This window comes from Typopeltis vanoorti, chromosome 11 (assembly GCF_054136105.1).
Source record: "Typopeltis vanoorti isolate ZY-2024b chromosome 11, IOZ_Tvanoo_1.0, whole genome shotgun sequence".
Lineage (NCBI taxonomy): Eukaryota > Metazoa > Arthropoda > Arachnida > Uropygi > Thelyphonidae > Typopeltis > Typopeltis vanoorti.
Window position 1 is genome coordinate 48,935,695 of NC_143559.1, and position 23,702 is coordinate 48,959,396.

A 23,702-nucleotide genomic window follows, 5' to 3' on the forward strand; every position below is an offset into this window, starting at 1 on the left:
TTGCAATAATAAGAATATCATCGGCCAATCTTAGGTTATTTCATTTAACTTACACTGAGTGGCGACTCCTGGCTTGAAATCGTGGGGGTGCTGGAACTTTCGAAATATACGTACACACTGTAAGTACAGTGTATACGTGTTTGGATAAAATAAATTAATAAATATATTTATATATCGAGAAAAAATTGAAGTGCTTAAATTTAAAAAATAAAAAAATAAATAAACATGAAAAAATATTATTTATTATCGATAAAATTATAGTTTGGTATAATTCAAAATTACTTAAAAATAAAATATATACTTCTTGTTTTGTTTCATGAAAATATATTATTATCGATAAAATTATACAGTTTAGTATAATTCAAAATTACTCAAAAATGAAATCCATTATTATAACCCCAATAATGTTCTAAAATCAAAACTATAACAAATGTTATTTCTTTAATTGTAACGGCCAAATATTTAAACAGACGGAGTAAACACGATAAGCACTACGAACACTCTACTATTGGCGCAAACTGCATATAAACAACAGTGGAACTTCGCGACGGACAGTGCCGCCTCACGCTAATAGCTCGTATCTCACTATGACGTGCATATGCTTACGCGCGTAGCAATATGGCACTGTGGTAAACATAGTGCTGCTAGCATCCTTCGCCCTCCTAAGTGCTACAAGATGGATTTTTATTATTTTTTATACAAAATAAGAGAATTGTATGGGATTGTTGATGATAAAATTAAATATTACGAGCAAATATAAATAAATTAATAAATATATTTGTATATCGAGAAAAATTGGGGGTGCTGCAGTGCCTATGCACGATCCACCCCTGCTTTGAACTCTAAGTGTAATATCATATTAGAGTTTTTGAGTAAATTTTATATAGGTTTTATTACATGTGGAAGTCGTGATACTTACTTTAATAATGTATTTTGGATGTTTGGGCACATCAATATATCGTTCTCCAAGTAATCTATAATTAAACTGAAAAAGGGAAGAATGGAGAAGAGGAGTTCAATATGTTGTTCACTTTTACAATATATTAACCAAACTTCAACCCTGTCGACGATCACTCCAATTCCATGCACATTTAACCAGACTGAAAATGTTATCCTCTACCTGGATATAATTTAAACGAAACACTTCACCTGCATAGCATTATTCAATAGATAATTTCCAATAATTTTTTATACTAGTCATTCTCGATGCAAATACAATTGCAATAGTAATCGAGTGGAATCGATTAACAATTATACAAACATGAGAACACTGCAAAGAATGAGTAGAGACAGAGATCAATGTATAATGTCATAAGAGAGCAAGAAAAATATTTTAATTAGGCAAAAATAAATAAATAATAATAAAAAAATCCGCTAATGCCTTTCATTCTTCAATGGAAGTAAGCGAGGCCACTTAGCCCTAACTAAATTTCGGAAAATCACAAGCGACAGGAATATTTAATAAGATTAATTCTCACAACTGATAGAATGCGAAAAGTCATTATTACAAGGCCGTCTTAACAAGTTTGCGCGCCTTAGGCAAAAAAAAAAAATAAAAATAAATAAATAAATAAAATAAAATGGCGCCTTAATTAATTACATTGGATTGAGTAATAACTGAATAATACATATACGTAATTAATTAAATAACTTTCATTGCAAAAAAAAATTTAAATATATCGACATTGCATATTTTTATTTAATTCAACAATATTTATAATATAATAAAGGTAGTTTATTTGTATTTATAAAAATACACACAATAGAAAAAATCTACACGGTTCTTAAGCACCCTAGATTAATGGCGCCCCTGGGCTATAGCCCCATTTAGCCCAATGGATAAGGAGGCTCTGCATTCTTATTCAGGTTAGGTTGACGAATTATAGCATCATAACTTCATTACATAATCTTTCTATCAGAAAGCCGCTTTTATGAAAGATTTTAGTCTTTCATCAGCGAACTCTATGTCTGGTAAAAATAACGTATATATATATATATATATATATATATTATGCCAGATATATATAATGCCAGACCATTATAAATAATGACTAAAATGGCCGCGTAGCCCGATAAATATTTATTAATTTGACCAGATATGAATAAAGCTACATTCCCTTTGGGAAATTTGATTAAAAAAAAAAAAAACTCATGACCTAACCTAACGTAAATTACGATCATCCCTTGTAATATTTTTATATTTCGTACTTAATTATTTTTCCATGCGGTTTCTGCCGCCGTGGGAAATAGTGATATGGGCATCATGCAATATCTTAAATATTTTGTGAACGTAATTTTTAATCAAGCAAAGGTTGGTCGATTGGTAGAGCCTCTACTACTAATGGCTCACGCAAAAAGTTAAGCGAGTTTGAGCGCGGTTGGAAGGCGGTCATTCGTTCGATGCTGTTGGCACACTCTCCCTCGATGAGTCTTTGGACTCCCTGGAGGTGTCACATAATAATAAATAAATAAAATTGCCATATGCATGCAATTTGATTAAATTTGTATTTATTTAATCAAATTTTAATTTCATTAATTTTGTATTTAATCAAATTAAAATTTGTATTTAATATTTGTGTTAAATACAAATTTAATTCGATTAAATTTATCTTAATCAAATCTACATTACCCATATGTGATGTTTATATGTTATGGGCCAAGTCACTTTGGTTTTTGACTCTTTCACTTTTTCTATCATTGTCAAATACGCTGATTTTTTAAAAATTTGAATGACCAGGGCAAAGTTCCCTTCACGTCTCCCGACATAAAGAAATTACTATTATGTACTACCTCCAGGTAGTACATAATAATGAGTCCTTGTACTACCTCCAGGTAGTCCAAGGACTCACCTATCACCTACCACCACCACCAGTATTTCCACAGACAATCACAAACATCCATGCCCACGGCGGGATTCGAACCCGCAGCTTTCTGTCTGGAAAGCGAATACGCAAACCACTCGGCAACCAAATACAAAAATGCCAACTGCACCGGATGTTCTCAGGTTGACCCTCCCAAGTACTGAACGGGTCAAACGCTGCTTAACTTCGGTGATCGGACGAGAACCGGTGCATTCAGCCTTGTGATATTTATTAATCCAAAGCATCTATATATATATATACAATATGTACATAGCATGCTTTTCAAAGGAAACGTTTTACATTGATATTTCATTTTCATTTACAACACTATAACATGCTCAGAGGATATTTCCGCCTAAAGTCCTTTACAATTCTTTGAGCAATCGTTTCTCTTTATACAGCATAAGTTACATATTGATTTGTAATTGATATAATGCTATTACTTATCTTTAGAAATAAGTTGCTATTTATATATATATATTATTATTATTTGACACCTTCAGGAAGTCCAAAGACTCATCGAGGGAGAGTGTACCAACAGCATCGAACAATAGGACCCCTTCCAACTACTAACCGCGCTCAAACTTACTTAACTGAGCCCTTAGTAGCAGAGGCTCTACCAATCGACCAACCTTTGTCGGCGTATGCGATGTTTGTTTCCATATACAATTGTTTTATATTGGTATTTCATTTTCATGTACAACATTATGACAAACTCAGAGTCTATTTCCACCTAAAGTCCTTTTCATTTCTTTGAGCAGTCATTTTTTGTCATATAGCATAAATTACATGTTGATTTGATACAATGCTATGATCTTATCTTAAGAAATAAGTTGCTATCTACATACATACGATGTTTGTTTCCCTAAACAATTTTTACATTGGTATTTAATTTTCATGTACAACATTATAACATGCTCAGAGTCTATTTCCACTTAAAGTCCTTTTCATTTCTTTGAGCAGTAATTTTTCTTCATATAGCATAAGTTACATATTGATTTGATACAATACTCTTATCTAAAGAAATGAATTGCTATTTACATACATACGATGTTTGTTTCTATATACAATGATTTTACATTGATATTTTATTTTCATATACAACACTATAACATGCTCAGTGTCTAAGTTAAAGGGAGATGGTACATCCCGTTTTATTTTATAGCCGGGTACGAAACTCTGATCGAAATCCATCGAATCCATAGAGTTTCATGCCGAAAAAACTAACGGCGAGCCCAAGTTTAAGTGATCACTTGGGTAGTACAACACCAGGGCAATTCCAAGCAAAGGTGGAGCAAGCTCCGTCACTAATCTTAATATTCTCTCATAATGTAAAACACAGCTCCTAAGAGATGTATATATACTGTTTTATATTATGAGAAGAGGTCACTACCCAGACCGGTTTCAACCTTTTTTGAGGTCTCACCAGTGAGTAGGTAGACCTGGAATATCAATTCCACATTCGCCGATAGTTTTTTTTCGACATGAAACTCTATGGATTCGATGGATTTCGATCTGAGTTTCGTAACCGGCTATAAAATAAAACAGGATTTACCATCTCCCTTTAACTTAACTTATGTCGCCGGTAAAATAGCCTTTTGGCTTATTATGCTCAGTGTCTATTTCCACCTAGACTACTTTACCATTCTTTGTGTAGTTACTTTACATATCATACATTTTCTTTACATATAATTATTTTAAAATTTGTTTTTGCAGTACATCATTACATGGTTTATTCCACTATTATTATCTCTTTTGGATTGCAACTCTGTATATACATATGCAGTGTTGCTTTAACATAAAAGAAAGCGTTACATTTTGGCAGAGAGTTGAGATTACCCAGCGGAACAGTAGAGTGTCATCACACTCTTCCACTATATAGACTGACATTGACATTTTTGATACATAAAACTAAACTACAACCTCTATAGTTGACCAATATTATGCACAAAAATACAACTAATTATAATATAAAGCAACAATGTGCAATTGGTTAATGAAAAAGTGTACAATATGTTTTTCATTCGCTTATGTATATTTATTTTATCCTTTCGCATTCGACAAAAAAGTCGTGTATGGGTTTGTTTATGTATTTATTTATGGTGGGTTCTTTATTTCTATTTTTTTGCAGTTGTTCTTCGAATTCTGAGATGAAACCTATTTTCCGCCATTGGACCAGCCATACTCAGGAAAATAAACAACATATTAAAAGAAACAATCACCGATACGATAAACAAAATAACAAACCACTCGGCAACATGGCCAACTGAAGAATTTCTCCTCCCCCAACCCTATCGCTTCTAATACTGCCAAAAAGGTATCATTATTATCATTTTGCCCGACCAGATGATAGCAGTATTCATATTGACCCGTCAATGTGATAAATGATATACAACGTGAAATTTATTACAGTGACCGATTTGTTTGTCATTATTCATAATGGCCGGGCATTATAAATAATGTCCGTATTAATCATTTAGTCCATAACACACACACACACACACACATATATATATATATATATATATATATATATATATATATATATATATATATATATATATATATATATATATATATATATATAGACAGAGAGAGAGAGAGAGAAAGAGAGAGAGAGAGAGATAAACATCATGGAACTTTTTCAAGCCACTTTTCCCTTCTGGTTTCCTATTTGGTGTTAATTCAAACAGGTTTCTTGGTCTACCTCAAAGCTCAGCTTATATGTTTGCATGCTACTATAGATTTCTTCTGATAAAGCAGCTCCACGAATGAAGCAAAAAAAAAAAAAAAACACTTAACTATTACTAATGAATGCACTGCTATTAATGTTTCCTGTGAAATGTTAGCAGAGTTATCGCTCGAATTTTACAATACTCTTTAGACATCTCAAGTAACTCATTAACAAGTAATGAGATCGCTATTATCTAAAGGTTTCAATTATTAGACAGTTCCTTAAAATTTTCCAACAACGGATTTTTCATAACATCAATATAACGTCCCTTTGTAAGGGACGTTATATATAGAGAGAAAGTCCATTATTATTACACAGAGAATAAAATTTAATTTGAAGATGCTCACTTAGTTTTTTTCCCTCTCTCTCTCGCTTCTATTAAATGGAATAACAGTATCATTAAAACCAGAACTGATAAAGAAGATACAGTGTGTGTGTGTGTGTGTGTGTGTGTGTGTGTGTGTGTGTGTGTGTGTGTGTGTGTGTGTGTGTGTGTGTGTGTGTGTGTGTGTGTGTGTGTGTGTGTGTGTGTAACATAGAAAAGTGGATAATTAAAGATCCAACATTATTTCAAAGCCAAATGTTTGGCTTTGAAATAATGTTGGATCTTACGAAAATTACCAAATTACCAAATTTTACGTAACTTCTGAAAGTTTCGTAAAATTTGGTTTCATGAAATGAAACCAAATGAAGCCGCATGGCTTTTCTTTAGTAAGAGCTTTCTCCTGGTCTCTGAAGAGAACCAACCAATTCAAAACAGCTACCAGGCCAGTGAAACTTATATGAAATGTACTGATAAAAGGCGAACATACGGGTGCTTGGGCAGCAGTCGTGTTCTTTTAAGTAGTGTAAGTTAAGACAACTCTGATGCCGAGGAAACTTTCATAAGTTTCTACAAACATTCGGCTTTGAAATAATGTTGGATCTTTAATATCCACTTTTTCTACACATCGCCGAAACGAAGCCGTATGACTCTTTCTTTACTAATATATACACTCGTATATAGGTTAGTCAGCTAATTATTATATGATCATTTTATATACCGCTGCATGAGACTAAACGATCGCAAATTGGAAAATACAACAAACTTTCAGATGCGATCAAAATTTTCGAACACACTAGCCAGCAAAGGTTGGTCGATTGGTAGAGCCTCTGCTACTGATGGCTCACGTAAAAAGTTAAACAAGTTTGAGCGCGGTTAGTAGTTGGAATTCGAAGCATCGAACGATCAATCGTTCGATGCTGTTGGCACACTCTTCCTCGAAGAGTCTTTGGACTCCCTGGATGTGTCAAATAACAATAACAATACATGTGAAACAGAACCAAATGAACTTTGGGAAGAGATTAGAGATATAATTAAAACAGAAGCAAATGAAGAATATTGCAACAGTTTGAAGTTTAAATAGCTGTCAGAATCAAAATAGCATCAAAACTATTCAGGAAAGGAGGAAAATTAATGCCTCAGGAAATTTGCAGGAAGTGCGGCATTTGAATACAGAGTTTCAACGACAAGCCAGAAGAGACAAGGAAAAATACTTTAACCAGGCTAACAAATAGAAGGCCAAAACAGGAAAGTAAAAACAAGAGACCTTTTCAAAAAGATTAGGGAACTGACAGGGAAGTTTAGTGCTAAGGTGACAATTTTGAAAAGTAAACACAAAGGATATCTTACAGAAGCTGCAGACATCAAAGAAAGATGGAAAGAGTATGCAGTAGCCCTTTCAGAAAGGACTCCAGAAAGCACCAGGAGTAGAGATGGAATACCTATTGAGCTACTCAAAGTCCTGGGAGAAGATGCAGTTAAAATTTTAACAGCTCTATGTCAGTGAATTTGAATTACAACTAATGGCCTAGGGAATGGAAAAAATCAGTTTATATACCTTTATTGAAGAAAGACGATGCAAGAGAGTACGAAAATTACAGAACTATAGCCATGATTTCTCATGCAAGTAAAGTCTTACTTATGATCATTCAGAAAAGACTGGAACCATTCATAAAGAGAGAAATGCCAGATGAACCGGTAGGTTTCGAAATGTAGAGGAACAAGCGATCAGATCGCCAATGTGAGATGGATAATAGAAAGCACAGCAATATCAAAGGAATGTCTACCTTTGTTTTCTTGACTATAGTAAGGCTTTTGACTCTGTAGATCATGTGAAACTGTGGAATGCGTTAAGAACAATGGGAGTACCAGAGCATTTCATTATCCTTCTGAGGAATCTTTATTATGAACAAGAAGCTAGTGTCCAAACAGATCTTGGAGAAAATGAATATTTCATAATAGGTAAAGGTAAATTTGAGGTACGCAGATAATGCCACCTTGCTAGCAGAATGCAAAGAAGATTTAGAGGAACTTATTATGAAAATTAAAGAACTAAATATGGTCTTAAACGTAACCTCAAAAGTTATGGCAACAAGTGAACTTAATGATTTTGAAGTAGATGGGGGGAAAATGGAAGTAGGTAACATTTTTTTTGCTCCTAGGATCCTGAATTGATAAATATGGATATTGTACTGAAGACGTTAGAAGATTATTACTCGGAAAGAAAGCAATGACAAATTTAAGCAAGATCTTTAAAGATAAAGATATTAGCTTCGCAACAAAAATCAGAATCGTGAAAGCAATGGTATTCCTTGTAGTACTGTATGGATGTGAAAGTTGGACCCTGAGAAAGAGTGAAAGAAGGAAGATAGATGCATTTGAATTATGGGTTTGGAGATGCTTACTAAGAATACCATGGACTGCAAAGCAAACCAATAAATCAGTGAGAGACAGAATAAAGCCAGACTGCTCCCTCAAAGTTATGATCATCAAGCAAAAATTGTCATAATTTGGACATATTATGCGAGCAAATGACAGTTTGAAGATGATGATGATTGCTAAAGTTCATGGAAATAGAAGAGGAAGAATTAGATGGGTGGGTGGAAGCAACTGGAATGTTTGGAAATTCTGAAAGATATGGCCAGAGACAGATCTGAATGGAGAGTGTATGTTCATAGAATCACCAGGAGTCGAAAACAACTTGATAGAACATAACAAAATATATGAAATGATTTGACAGGAAATAATTCTTTGCTGATGAAGCAAAACTAAGAGGAGTGATAGTAAATGAAGGTGGTGTAGAGATTCTGAAGGATAACTTAAATAGACTGGCAGTAGGCTGCCAGTGTAATGTGAATGTGTTCTTTAGGAAGAAGCCATCACGCCTGTGTATACCTCAGTGGAAGTGGTGTGTGTGTGTGTGTGTGTGTGTGTGTGTGTGTGTGTGTGTGTGTGTGTGTGTGTGTGTGTGTGTGTGTGTGTGTGTGTGTGTGTGTGTGTGTGCCATCCATAGAGCTAGACTGCCTGAAGGAAGAGCGTCATGAGTTCTATTCTAGTTGTTGAATGGAAGAACTTTTACTAAGCCTTTTTTTCAATCGGTTCCCGAGTTAGTCGATCTCTGGAATGGCAAGCAGGTTTTTTCCTCCCATAAACTCAAGAAAATCGACTGTAGAACCCACATTATTTTCAGACAGTAAACACATTGTTGGGATTAAGGACCATGAGATTGTGGCACTTCTCAGCCACCTCTGTTCACCGGATGTGATGTATAATTAGTGATAATCTTGCATCCGCACAGTTAGCTTAGTGGCTATGCACTTCGCAACCATATGCCTGAAGGAATGTTCTGGGTTCGATTCCTGTCACTGATGTGAGGAGCTTAAGGATCTTTCTGAGACATTAGCCGGTCTTAGCGTGGACAGCAGGGCTTTTCTCCCCAGTTTATCTCGGGTTTTTCCTCTCACAAGCAGGCAAGCCGGCCCCGTGAACACACATAGCTACAGTCATAGAATATACCGGGAGGCATAGGGCTAGTCACCTTATCCTAGGGATGGGTATGACTTAGAAGGGCTTAAGAGAGTTCTGTAACTGGCAGCAGGCCTAACATGTAGAAAGGAGATCTTGCGCTGGCTATCGCTGATCGATGGAGCCGAACTGAACTGAGGCTAAAATGCCCTTGCCTACTTCCTTTACTGGAATAAAAGGCGTTAGCTAGTTTGATTTGACTCAGACCAACATTCTATATTACCGAGACTCTCGTTGTGATTCGGTGCCAATTTAAACTGCATTGATCATCATGAAAATGCACAAATTAGGTCCAACTTGAGCACACACATGGCATTTGTTTGCTATAGGCTCTTCTGCCTTTCATGTTACGTTTGACAATATATATATACAGAATTATCATCTATTCTATGGTTAACGACCAGATGTAGATCAATTACATAATGAATTTATCAAACATACCAACTACTCTGATGAGAGATTTAAATATCACAAAACAAATAATAATAATAATAATAATAAATATATATATATATATACAATTTCTGGAACAATGTGAATTAAAATATATGATAAGACTTAAAGAAAAACTTGATTATATAAACACAAAGAATTCATAGAATCTAGTGTCTATGAGAATGACTACAATAATTTAGTGAAAACCTTAAATGAAAAGTAAAATGCGCAAAAGAAAACTTCCTCCTAATGGAATTTCTCTATTGTATAAGTGATATGGGTAAAGAATGGGAACTAGTCAATTCTATAATCAGGGATAAAAAGCCTACATGTACAATCCCAAATGGCAAAAGATGTCACAACAATGCTCAGTGAAAAGTACCACCAATTTACCAATTATGGTAGTTGCTACTTGGATCCTATGGTCCAGGCTCTATGAGTGATCTGTCATGGATAGGTAACTCTATGTACTATGCACAGAGCAATGGTGAAGAAATAATGGACTTAATAAACAGCTTAAAAAAAGATAAAAAGAGAGAGGCTACGGAAATTCAAGTCATAAAGTACAAATAACTAAATACTTGTTAAATTTTTTAACAAACATCGTAAATAAAGCAATCGAAAATGGATAATATATCAAACACTTTATTAAAGGTTACTGTTATTACTATTCAAGGTTACTTCAGTAATATCCCTCTTTAAAGATGGAGAGTAATGAAATATAAAAAAAAATTACAGACTTGTATCTGTACTATCCGTGTTCTCTGAGGTCAATGAGATTTAAAAAAATACTCTTACACAACTATCTGAATATTATATCTTTTTATTTCACCCACTCTGTGGTTTTAGACCCAGTCTGAATACAGAAAAAGTACTGTTGGTGTTCATGGAATCAATACATAATAGAAGTAGCAGTGGGGAAGAGTACCAAAGCTATTTTTCTAGACCTATCTGAAGTATTTGACTGTGTCCAGTACAATCTGCTTTTACATAAAATGTATAGATATAGTATCAGAGGGGTTGGGAATAATTAGTATCAATTGTATTTCAGCTAACAGAAAACTTCTTAACTTCAGTAAACATAAGTGAAATGTAAAATATAAAATATGGTGTACCACAAGGTCTAGTATTAGGACCTATTTTGTTTTTAATCTAAATGATTCGTAATAAAAGTTTAATGGAGTGAAACAGCACTAGGAAATGATTTCTGGTTCCCATCTGCCATACGGCCGCGGGAGGGTAGCTATATGCTACCATTCTAGGGAGAGATGATTATGAGCAAGATGGTTTCCCATTGCCTTCCTTGCCGTAAGTATTTATGACTGTAACCTGTGTGTTCACGGGGCCGGTTTGCCTGCTTGCGGGATGAAAAACCCCAGATAAACTGGCGGAAAAACCCTGCTGCCCACGCCCAAGACCGGCTAACTTGGCTATGGCTGAGGAAGATTTTTGATGTTTCCAATAATCTAAATGATTTGATACCGTTCTGATTTCCACTGAAGTTAATATCGATGCATTTGAAGACCTCAGGAATCAAGATATGACGAAAATAAACTATTAAACAAAATATATGTACTTCAGATTACCCAATGAGCTAGATTGCCATTTATCAATAAAATTGCACCACATAAACCCTTAACATACCAATTAAAAATCAGAAAGCGGTCGTTTTTCTGCCAATTTTTTGGGAGAGGGTGATTTGCTGGATCAAATTCACCATTATTTGAAAAATAATAATGAATTTGTGCAAACGCAAACGGAATAGCCGATACACGCCGTTGGCAACTTTTCTCGGCTGAAAGGGAACAGGCACAAGATTGTCTAGCGTCTATATTCGGTTGTATTTATATGTGAAACCAAAATTCAAAATGAATTTTGGTGCAATAAACAAAAGACGTGTCACAGGCGTCTTTGTATGTTAAGGGGTTAAATTGCAGAGAAATCCATGAGTATAATGAGATGACAGTGATGTAGATATAATGTACCATTGTGAACCAGTCTACTGAACAGCACAATGGCCTCTACAAGGTCAGATAGGAAAAAAAAATCCATATGAAACTGCTTTGAACCAAAAAGACTTTCTGAGAAATTGTATTTGCTATCCTGAACACCTAAGACTTGAGTTTGGCTGTATTTAGTTAGTAGTCCCAAAAATTTGGAAGACATTTGTCCTTCCCTATAAACAACAAAATCTTTTGCATTTAACCACCCAACCGGCCAAGATGTATATATACATCCAGGTTACCATGGATGCGAAGTGCATATTAAAATTGCAATACCATTGATATTACATTGAAATATATGATACATACGAAGTGTAGAGGAGTGGTGTATTTTGTCCATATTGACGGCGACCTGGTTAACTGAACCCCCAACGGTTCAGGTACGATTGTGTTCAACACTTGCATGATTGACTGTGTACACTGAAGAAGTATCTTCTGTGATGCGGTAAATATTCATATTAAACTGATTATAATTACTAATAGTGTACTTAATAATTATTGTGCTAATAATCATGTCTAACAACGTATTAGTCTTAGCATTCATCTCTGTAAAAATATTCCCAATCTCTTCAGTTCAATTTACATTTAACAGATCATCAAGCGGAACAATCAGAAAATTACTTGTTTTCATTTTAGGTCGCATAATTAACATTTCTAGTATCAGTGGAAGATTTGCTTATCCACAGTTGTCTATGTACTGTGCTTCTAAATGGGCAATCGAAGGATTTTTTAACAGCCTTAGAAATGAAATTAACAACTTGGGTATCAAAGTCTGCATTATAGAAAGAGAAGATTGCACCCCTGCCACAATGAAACTGGTAAGATTATTAGCAAATCTAGAATTTTATTTACGATATCAAATTGACTAAGCATGTTTGAATTTGAACAGTTTGTTAGATCCTGAACGGAGAACTTCACAAGTAAATTCTTTATTCAGGATTTAACATGATAAATATTACTAATTAAGGAAATACCTGCACATCAGCTAAAATTATGAAAATTTTCTTTATGTTATGTGATAATGTGTAGTCCATATGTGCCATATATTGAAATTTATTCCTGTATAACTGAAATGAGAAGCAGAGAATTTTGTGTCAGAATAATAAGAATTATGTAAGGGAATTGTTAAGTTATTTGTAGATCCCATTAAGCTGTCTAGTACATTACGAAATTTCCAGAAAGATAATAAGTAGTAATCCGGAATAATCGTGTATAATCTGTAAGAGTCGAGCGTAGCGATGAAGGATGCACTGACGCGGAAATTGATGTCAGAACGACTACCTGGAATAAGTTAACCTAACAGATTGGGGAGAGTATAGGATCACCCAAGGGGCATGAACGATGGGGTTCGTGGGTAAAAAACACATCGAATAGAGGGTGCCGAAAGGGTGAATAAAAGACGATGTGCGCCTTTTATTCCAGAGCAATTTTATATTACAGAGCATTTTCTTCATCGGTTCCTGGATTCCAGTTTTAAGGGTTTTGTCGGGGGATTCGTGAGAGAGCGGTGGATTGACTACAGTGATGTCGGGCGAAGAGGCCTTCGCCCGACATCACTGTCGGGAACGTCTCAATTCTTGAGAACGCTTGAGGATTTTCATGCGAAGCTGATCGTGTTATGACGGCCTATGCAGAATCGAGCCTTCGAATAAAGTCCCATCGAGGAGAACGGAGAAAATTTCCTCCGGAGCGGTAGACAGCACGCCACTTCTGGAAATGATGCAAAGAAAAGCGTAGTGCATCGCCAGGCGCAAAGACGGCCGATAACTATACAGTAAGGTAATCCAGATCTACATGAGATGGCGGCATGAAATCTGAAAGGATCCAGTAATCTAAAGAATTTCATTCTACGTTAAAAATCGCTTAGAAGAATAAGAAATTTGTGTATACTGTAAACTAAGGACACTAATAGAGAACTTTTAAGTGAGAATGATTGAATTAGTTAAGATCCCGCGGAACAAAGAAGAATTGTTGATAGGCACTATTTTGATTGAGAATGACTAGGCTTCAAAAAAAAAAAAAAAAAAAAAAAAATCAACTAACGCCTTTTATTCCTTAATTGACAATTGACATTTATGTCTTTAGGGGTGAAGCAAGATGCTTTTCATGTCACCGCTATCTGTTGTGGTTACAGTGAGGGTAAAATTTATGAGCTGTTTGCTCGCCCTGAATGGGCATGGAGATTATGCATCGCTATGGGATGCTAATATAGCTTTTGGTCTTCTATATTTGAATATGTCTGCTGGATCGTATGCTGCAGCTTGCTGAACCAAATCGTTGGGATGTGTGGACGTCTTTAGGAAAAACTTGGTTGCTAAGGATTGTAGAAAAGAGAAAATATAGGGAATATTTGTGTCTCTGTGGAGTTGATTGTTTCTAACATACCACGGGGCGTTCAGAATCATTCTCAAGCACTTGTTCTGCACTCGCTGTATTTTGATAATATTAGCATTAGAGGTGTGCTTCCAGGCCGGGGAGGCATAGGTTATTATAGGACGAATTGTCATCTGGTATAGTTGCAATTTGATTCTGTTGCTGAGCTTGCTATTTCTATTTCTATTTCTATTAATTAGCGGATAGATCTGAGCTATGGCTTTAGATGCCTTTGTGCACGCAGACTTGGTGTGCTGATTGAAAGATAGCTTTTGGTCGAGAATTACACCCAGGTAATTTGTTTCTGTCTGCCAGGGAATTTTAGTATTGAATAGTAACACATCTCCTACAGGAGACATTGGCCTTTTTGAGAAAAGAACGGCTGAGCTTTTCTGGGGGTTGACTTCCATTCTTCAATTAGAGAACCAACCATCCAGCTTTAGAATGTTTTCTTGAAGCTTTCTGGTAATGAAATGGGGTCTGAGAGATCTGGTTAGTATTGCCGTATCGTCTGCATATAGGGCCAAAATGGAAGTCATCGGATTGTGTGGGATGTCTGACATGTATACAGAAAACAGCAATGGAGCCAGTAGAGATCCCTGCGGCACTCCAGCAAAGATATGGCGCTGGGACGATGTAGAACCGTTAATTTTAACTTGCATTGATCTATTCTGAAGATATGAACGGATTAGATGAACCATTTTTAGTGAGGTACCGGCTGAGATAAGTTTGTGCAGGAGTCCAAAATGCCAGATTTTGGCAAATGCTTTAGATAGGTCTAGGAATACCGCTCCTGTGCACTGGCGCCAGTTGTAGCTGGTGGTGATATATTCCACAATTCTGTGGATTTGCTGGGTAGTACTATGGTGTTGTTGAAATCCAAACTGTTCTTTAGGGAGGATGTTTAGGTCATTTACTGAGGTTTGGAGTCGTGAGAGGATGACCTCTGCAACCTTATCCAGATTTGAGATGAGACTGATTGGACGATAATTTTGCGGTAGGTGTGGGTCTTTGCCTGGCTTATGTATAGGAATTACGTCAGCCAGTTTCCAGGTGGAAGGAAAATAGTGAAATCTTAAAATTGCATTTATTATACTGGTCAGGTGCACTACTGCTTTTCGGGGCAGAAGTTTAATCATCCGATTAGTAATGCCGTCTGGCCCAGGAGCTTTTTTATTCTTTAATTTTTTAATAATGTCATATATCTCAGCAGGTGATGGTGGTGCAATATGGTCAGTGCTGGTGATAGGAAGTTTGAGAGAGTGTCTGACATTGCTGTGATCAAAGTCAAGGTTTCCATACGAAGCCCTGCATTGCTCCTCTAAGTTATATGCTATAACTTCTGCTTTGTCTACATCTGTGTGAGCAAGGTCCTGGTCAGAGAATATTGGGGTAAGGGGATAACTTTTCATCCCATACTTAGTCTCTATGAGCTTTGAGTTCATCTCTTACTGTCCCATTTAATCTGTTTAGATTTATTTTATCTTGTGGTGTACACGTGTTACAGAATCTCTTCCTAGCTCTGTTTTTGTCTCTGATCAAGTTCATGATGTCTTCAAGCAAAGGATCTGGCTTGCGGGCAGATTTGTAGGAGGAAGCTACCTTTATAGCAGAATTAATATGTTGTGTGAGATTTGTAACTGAAGTTTCTACTTCTTCTTTTGTGCATATGTGAGGAACAGGTTCAATATAATCCTTGAGTGCTGCTGACAGTCTTTCCCATGCAATGTAGGAGTGAGAAGGAGGATACAGGTATTCTTGATTTCCCAGCTGTAGTAGAATTGGATTGTGATCAGATGATAATTCATCCATAGATATGATGCTGTATTGAAGTTTAATATCCTGCAGGATAGCTATATCCAGGATGTCAGCAGTGCCGAACGTACTGAGATGAGTTGGTTCGGTGGAGCATGTCACAACAGCGTTGCTTGATCCTAAGTAATTGGAAAGGATGCAACCATTCTTGTTTGTGGTTCTACAATTCCACACAGGATGCTTGGAATTCAGATCCCCAGCAATAATGGTGGGCTCCCTGATGCATAAGATGGCATTTAGATTAGTGAAGTAGAGATTTTTGGGGAGGGTTGTAAGCTGAGTAGATTTTCAGTTTGCTAGTGGAGCTGGTGACTACTTTCACTCCTGTGATCTCAAGGTTAGTGGTTGAAGGATTGCTCACAGAGTGGTGCTTGATGTAGTTTTTAATGAAGATGGCAGTGTCGCCGCCTCTGTAGAGTAGTCTGTCATTTCTGTATAGGTGATAGCCCCTTATTGTAGGATTGTCTGAGGGTCTTAAATGAGTTTCACTGATTAAAATAACATCTGGTTGATACCTATATGTGAAATCTCGGAGTTCCAGAATTTTGTTTTTGAGGCCATTTGCATTCCAAGCAACTATCTGAAGAGATGCTGGAATGAGTTTGTTACTATTCATTTATGAAAGCTGTGAGGATGACCTGCGTTTCACGAAGAAATCTTTTAGTGGAGGTTTCAATAGGGTTTCTTAGGCTGAAAATTTGTAGCATGTTTGCTAGTGACCGTAATAACAGCTGTTAGGTTTTTAGGTGCTGTTGGTTGATTTTGTTCTGGAATTGGTCTAATTGTACGGGTCACATCGGCATAATTTCTTGTTTGCTTTTGGGTGTCTCTATTATTGGAGGTCTCCGCCTGTGGCCGCTGAGTCTCTGGTTTTGATGTCTGGGCCTCTGGTGTTCTTGTACTATAGGAGGACTGATTGACTGCGTCCATCCGTCTGTTCTTTGGGTGCTGAGTACATCCTTTGTAGTTCGCAGGATGAGGGCCACTGCAGTTGGCACATTTTGCCGAGGTGGTCCTCGGCTCTGTGCAGGGATAGGTTGGGTGGCTGTCTCCACATTTTAAACATCTATATTCTGCTCTGCATAGATTCTGGGCATGGCCAAACTTCTGGCACTGCCCAGAAGATGATCTTTTACAGAGTGGTTCGTGTGACAATGAGACCACAGACTGTTTTTAAGTTGTAGATATCCTTGTATATTTTATGAATCTCAACAAGGACTAATGGCATGGGTCTTGTCTGCTTTGTACATTCTGCTGACCTTGACTGGAGGCAGATCCTGAGAATTTAGGTCAGCAGCTATTTCTGCTGTGTCAATGTCTTCACAGACACCACGAAAGACCACTTTTACGTTTTTTTCGGAACTGAGCGCAAAGGTAGGATACTGGATGCCTCTGTCGTCCAGTTCATTGGTCAACCTTCTATAGTCTGTCACTGTTGCTGGCTGGATCTTTATGCCTTCATCCATGTTTTTCGCCTTAATGAAACCAATATGCAGATTGGACATTGTGGATCTTAAAGCTGCCCACTTATGCTTTTCTCTAAGGATGATCGGAGGCACCTTTTCTTTGGGAGAAATAGCGGCGTCCGAACACTGAGAATCCTGTTCCATTTCAGTATTGTCATTGTGCGGTTCATCTGTTGTTCTTCGCTTTTTGTGCGCGCGCACTTCTACAAAAGTCTGAAGGAGTAGAAAGCACCGATTGTAAATGATCTTCAGCGACAACGTCTGAGACACATTCGGGGGGAAACGTGTCATACAATTTAACTTTTCCCAGCCAATTATCACTCAGCAGCTTTCCTAGTGTGAGGAATTCCACGTATACTTCCTCGAATTTGGTCTCATTCAGAAGTTTTGCCATCTCAATAATTTAAAATGTGTTAAGACAGATGGAGAAAGAGTAGAGATTTCTCAGGTGTCCGGAGCAGGTAAAGATAATCCTGTGGACTTTTGAGGGTTCACTAGCAAATCCCGTAGACACTCTTAGGTGTCTACCAGCAATAAAATGTCACTATAAGAAACAAAAGCGATACTAGCGGCAGTAGGCCTAGCGTATCGCCCTTGTAATTACAAATGACTTACCTGGATAAAGCACTATGGAAAATAAAGTGACTGTTTATGGTAGCACGCAATTAACTATTATTACTAATGAATAAGCATAAATAAATCGCTAAAATCATATCAATCAAATTCACAATTCACCATCAATAATACACGGCACGAAACACTAACACACGAGCCGCCATCTTTTCCACCTCACTCTTATTCCTTAATAGGGAGTAGGCGAGGCCTTTATACCCTATCTAGCTTTTGGAGACTGAGTGGGCAGTTCAATCTCCACCGGTACCAATCAGAGATAGCTGGCCCATGTCTATCACTAATTATAGCAGCCACCGATGAAGAGGCTGGCAAACAAGTGCTGCCATCTCTTGGTATCTAACCCTAACAAGATATGTCACTGTCTGAAATAATGTGGGTACTACGGTCGATTTTCTTGAGTTTACGGGACGGAAAATGCGAGTTTCCGGAGGAAAAACCCGCTTGCGTGTGCCAGAGATCGACTAACTCGGGAACCAGTCGAAGATAGGCTTAGAAAAAGTTCCTCCAGTCAGCGACTAGACTAGAACCTAGGTCTAACTTCAAGCGACCAAGCGCAGAGGACGCAAGCGCCACTTCCAATGAGCTACACAGGCCTTATGGCTAGGCTTGACTAATGGAATTTACAATTAAGATTGTTATTGATAGGGTATTAATGAAAATGTTCAATGCGTGTTCTGTGAATAACTTGTGAAAGGAATTATATCCTAGTAATGTTATGCTTACACTTAATCTTATCCTTTCGTAATTGAAGGATTTAGCTTACTCAAATTCATTGTTGTGATTTAGTATGAACCTTAACTTAGAGTGAGTTTTGTTCAATTGAGTATTTGAATTTTCTTAACTGTAAATGCTTTATGCTTTTCCAATAAACATGTTTTGTACCTTATACCTGAGTTTATGCCTGATTACGAATTCAAACCACCACTTATGAAATAGAACCTTTTGGCGGGAAGGAATTAGATATTATTGCTTTAGTGAGATTCAGGTCACGACTGCTAACTGAATCTGCACAGCGCTAGGGTAAGATTAATAATTATCCCTTTAGAATTTAGAATTATTTCCCTGAACAAGAGTCTCTACTGAGATGAAAAGCCAAAAGGCTATTTTTTTCTGGCGAGGTTGATATAAGTTAAGGGGATAAAAATCCCTTATTGATTTTCAGCCAGTAAGCGAAACTAAGATCGAAAACTACGATCTGTAACGTTTCATGCCGACGAACTGTCAGCGTATCCAAGCGTAAGTGACCACTTGATAGTGCCACACCACGGCAACTCGTTGCAAAGGTGGAGCAAGCTCCCTCACGGGATAGAGGCAAGCTACAACATTCTCTGGTCCAAGACTCGCCTTTTATACAGATGTCGCTATAAATTTGAATGCCTATTCAAGGAGAGTGTTGAGGCCTTACTTCAACTCCCTAACTTGAATTGTAATGACTGTATATCCTTATCAAAAATATTGGAAAGTTTAATCAGGATAACATTTTTTTTTAATTGAGACTTTTAATTCCTACATTAGCGTAATTTTATTTATAAATTAAGATTATATATGAAATTGTGAATTAATACCTATAATTTAGTCATCACTGTGATGAATTTTTTTTCTCTCTTTAATGCTTAGCAATGCAACATCACGCGGCTCGTTCTACTTTTGAATGATCAATTGTTGGTATTCCACCTTATGAAAAACTGTTCCTATGTAGCCACTGAAGATATAATTCCTAATTATAATGTCACAAGTGTCTCTCAAGAGTAAAACACATGTTTTGAAAAGTACATGTCAAAAGGCTACAACAAATAGTTATTCATCAGCCAACCTAAGACTATCACTACTTAGTGATTCAGCTTGGTAGAAGGTGTAGCATGATTTGTTGCTCCATAACACAGCTTTCCAAGCTTCCATGTCCCACTGTACATGCTCTTTGCACCACTGAAGATGATGTTGCATGTTGGTTTGAGTAATGTGGGAATTACATATTGCTGTCCTACCATGGAAACCAATGTTGTGAGCATTGGTTCTGAATATTTTTGTGCAGAGTTGTGTTCCATCTCAGTATGGTATCACTGACTGTTGACTTGGGATGACTCAATTGGTCAAACAGATGGGCCTGCAACATGGCATCCTATCACGATGTCTCTTTCAAACTCCATCAGTTCCCTTCTCGCAGGCATTTCAAATAGACACAGTTGCACTGACTTTGGAGCATCATATTTCTCCTATTTATACTGGATACAAACATGTGACTTGACTCGTTACATGGCACGATACACCTTTCCCATGGAGTGTCCAGTGACTTTTTTCCAGGCAGTAGAATTCACTGGAATAAAAGTTTATACAAAAGTTATCTTTATTAGTATTATTAATATTAGTATTATTATTCAGGCCTCCATGGAGTCAAAAGAATCATCGCAGGAGATCCTTCCCAGGAAACAAAGTCTATCAAGACTCATCACGGGAGGTTCCTTCTAGGAAACACAAAGTCTATCATACTTCTTTAACTCATTGACCGTTCTCGCTCTCACCACTCTATCAGGCAATGCATTCCATGGTTCAACCACCCTCCATGCAAAGAAACCACTGCTCAACCTCTTGCTCACAGTTTCTTTTCATAACTTCCAGGGATGGCTCCTTGTCATTATTCCTTCCCGCCGTTCAACCAAGCGAAACAAGGAGGTCCCTTCTAGGAAACACAAAGTCTATCATACCACTTCTTAAACTCATTGACCATTCTCGCTCTCACTACTCTATCAGGCAATGCATTCCATGGTTCAACCACCCTCCATGCAAAGAAACCACTCCTCAACTTCTTGCTCACAGTTTCTTTCCATAACTTCCAGGGATGGCTCCTTGTCATTACTCCTTCCTGCTGTTCAACCAAGCGAAACAACTCCCCAGTGTCAACCCTATAATCACCTCTCAACAGTTTAAAAGTCTCAATCATATCACCTCTCCTTCTTCCACCCACCAAACTCTACAGTCCACATTCTCTCAGTCGATCCTCATAATTAACAGTGTACAGTCCTGAAACCATCTTTGTTATCTGCAGTGGCGGCCGGTGAAAATTTTAAGTGGGGGTACTGCATATACAAAAAAAAAAAAAAAAAAAAAAAAAAAAAAAAAAAACTTTTTTTTTCCTAATCAGTAACCAATTTCTTAATAAATAAATGTACATATTAAAAAATTGCTTTATTAAAAATATTTCACCCTCACCATGAACAAACACCAATAATCAAAGTTTCGTATCTCACAGAAATAATGCGCACACACATACAATTTATCTGTAAGTGACACTGCCCAAACGAGCAGTGTCGGAATCACTTGTAACATGCAATGACAAGCGTAAACGAATATCGGCGAGTCTAGCTGCAATTGGCATGATAATTCTCACACTACATTAGATCGCAGTGCATTTGTTTCATGTAACGATAATTGAAAAAAATATAATTCTTTTCATATTTTCAACAGTGACACTTGTCATAATTCAGCCTTGTATTCATAATAAATAAATAATTATATGTTATTTTAACAAAATAAGATAAGATTTACAAAAAATAGTTCACCCTCACTACAAACACTCACCAATAATAAAAGTTTCATATCTCACAGAAATGATGTGCGCAAAAATATGATACACTGTCCAAATGAGCAGTGTAGGAATCACTTGTAACGTGCAATGAGAAGTGCAAACGAATATTGGCGAGTCTAGCTGCAATTGGCCGAATGTGATAATTCCAACACTACATTAGATCACAGTGCATTTGTTTCGTAATCTAAAGCATTAATCGAACAATTGCAATTATTAACTATTTAATCAGTGTCAAAACATAAGCTGTGACCTTTTAACATGTTGTATTGCATTTATATAATGTTGTAAGCATTGTTATTATTTATAAACACAAACAAAATATAATTTTTTAATTTTTTTCCTTGGAGGTGCTGCAGTGTCACAGTGCTTATGTATGAGCTGCCACTGGTTATCTGCCTTTGTACCCTTTCCGCAGTTAATTTATCCCCCTTCAAATCCTGGGAACCAAATCTGAGAACAATAGTTTAACTATGGTCTGATTAGGGTCTTATACAATGGAATGATAACTCTTTTATCTCTGCAGGTCAGCATCCTTCTCATTATTGCAGCAATCCTCTGTGTTACCTTCACCACATTTACAATATGTCCCCTGAATTTCAGGTTTCTATCAATCATCAACCCCCAGATCTCTTATCTCCCCTACTTCCTCCAGTACAGCTCCTCCAATAAAGTATGCAGCATCCCATCAATGTGTCCCAAACCTCAAGACCTTACATTTAGCTGCATTAAACCAACACCCCCCCCCCAGTCATTTGCCCATCTAGCTAGCTTATTCAAATCCTCTTGAAGGGCTACCACACCTGCACTATTACTAATAATCCTTCTCAGCTTCACATCATCCGCAAACAACTGAATATCCTCCTGCAATCCACTGACAATGTCATTGATATAAAGGTTAAACAATATAGGTCCTAGTACTGAGCCCTGTGGGACCCCACTTGTAACCCTCTGCCTCCTTGAAACTGCCCCACCATACACAACTCTCTGATACCTATCGGACAGCCAATCCTGAATCCAGTTGACCAACGTGACATCCAAACCAATGTGCTGCAACTTAAATATCAGTTTATCATGTGGTATCTTTTACTTGAAAGACACATATATTATAATTTATTCCAAACATAAAAGGTAGAATAGCCTATAGCGCACAGATGCATTGTGAGAGAAGGTCAGGAATACAGTAATCTCTTAATATTCTTCTTGAACTTTTGAGAATACACAAGGGGGTGGGGGATGAAAAGTTCTGATAAACATCTAGAACAAAAATGATATTAAAGCAACTGATATAACCACAAGAAAGAACATATCTTAAACCCTTTAACCCCCATGTTTCATCAAATTGTAAATTTGTTCTTTTTCTTTTATATATAAGAGATGTCAGACACCTCAATTCCTTCATAGTGATTATCACAACTTTTCAACACACCCTTGTAGTCCTTTGGAAATGCTACATGAGGGAGACTGTTCTATAGAATTGAGGTGGAAGGAATGAAAGATGACTAGGAGAAGCAGGTTCAGTGGCTTTGGAATTCAAATGTAAAAGGATGTTGAGCAGTTGTAGCATGAGTTCCTGTAGATCTGGATAAAACATATGAGGCATAATGGACGTCGGTTCTGCTGAACAGTGGCCATGGAAATATCTGTAGAAGAGACACAGTGCAGAAACTGATCTTCTATGGGAATGTGGCTGAAGAGAGTTTGTAAGAGAAGTGTCATCATCAACCAGACTGCCCTTTTCTGAGCAACATCAAGAATTTTTAAGAAGGTGTGTCTTAGGTGCACCACCCCAAGTTTTTTGGAAGCTCTTGATACCATAGAAGTGACATGAACATGCCAGGAAAGGTTTGCAGAAAGAGTCAGTCTGAGAAGAGAGATTTAGTCTTGGATGCTGAGCTCAACAGTCGAAGGTCTTTTTTTATGGGAAAACAAGCAAACTTGCATTTTGAAGCACT

At 37.0% G+C, this 23,702-nt stretch overlaps 1 protein-coding gene across 1 annotated transcript in view; it reads left to right on the top strand.

Moving 5' to 3' along the window:
• The window catches only part of LOC150101561 (retinol dehydrogenase 16-like), a 44,265-nt gene that overhangs the window by 18,041 nt on the left and 2,522 nt on the right, over positions 1 to 23,702 (top strand). The window contains exon 3 of the mRNA XM_090400654.1: positions 12,517 to 12,698. Coding sequence (XP_090256780.1) covers positions 12,517 to 12,698 — 182 coding nt within the window. The remainder of the gene's footprint in view (positions 1 to 12,516; positions 12,699 to 23,702) is intronic.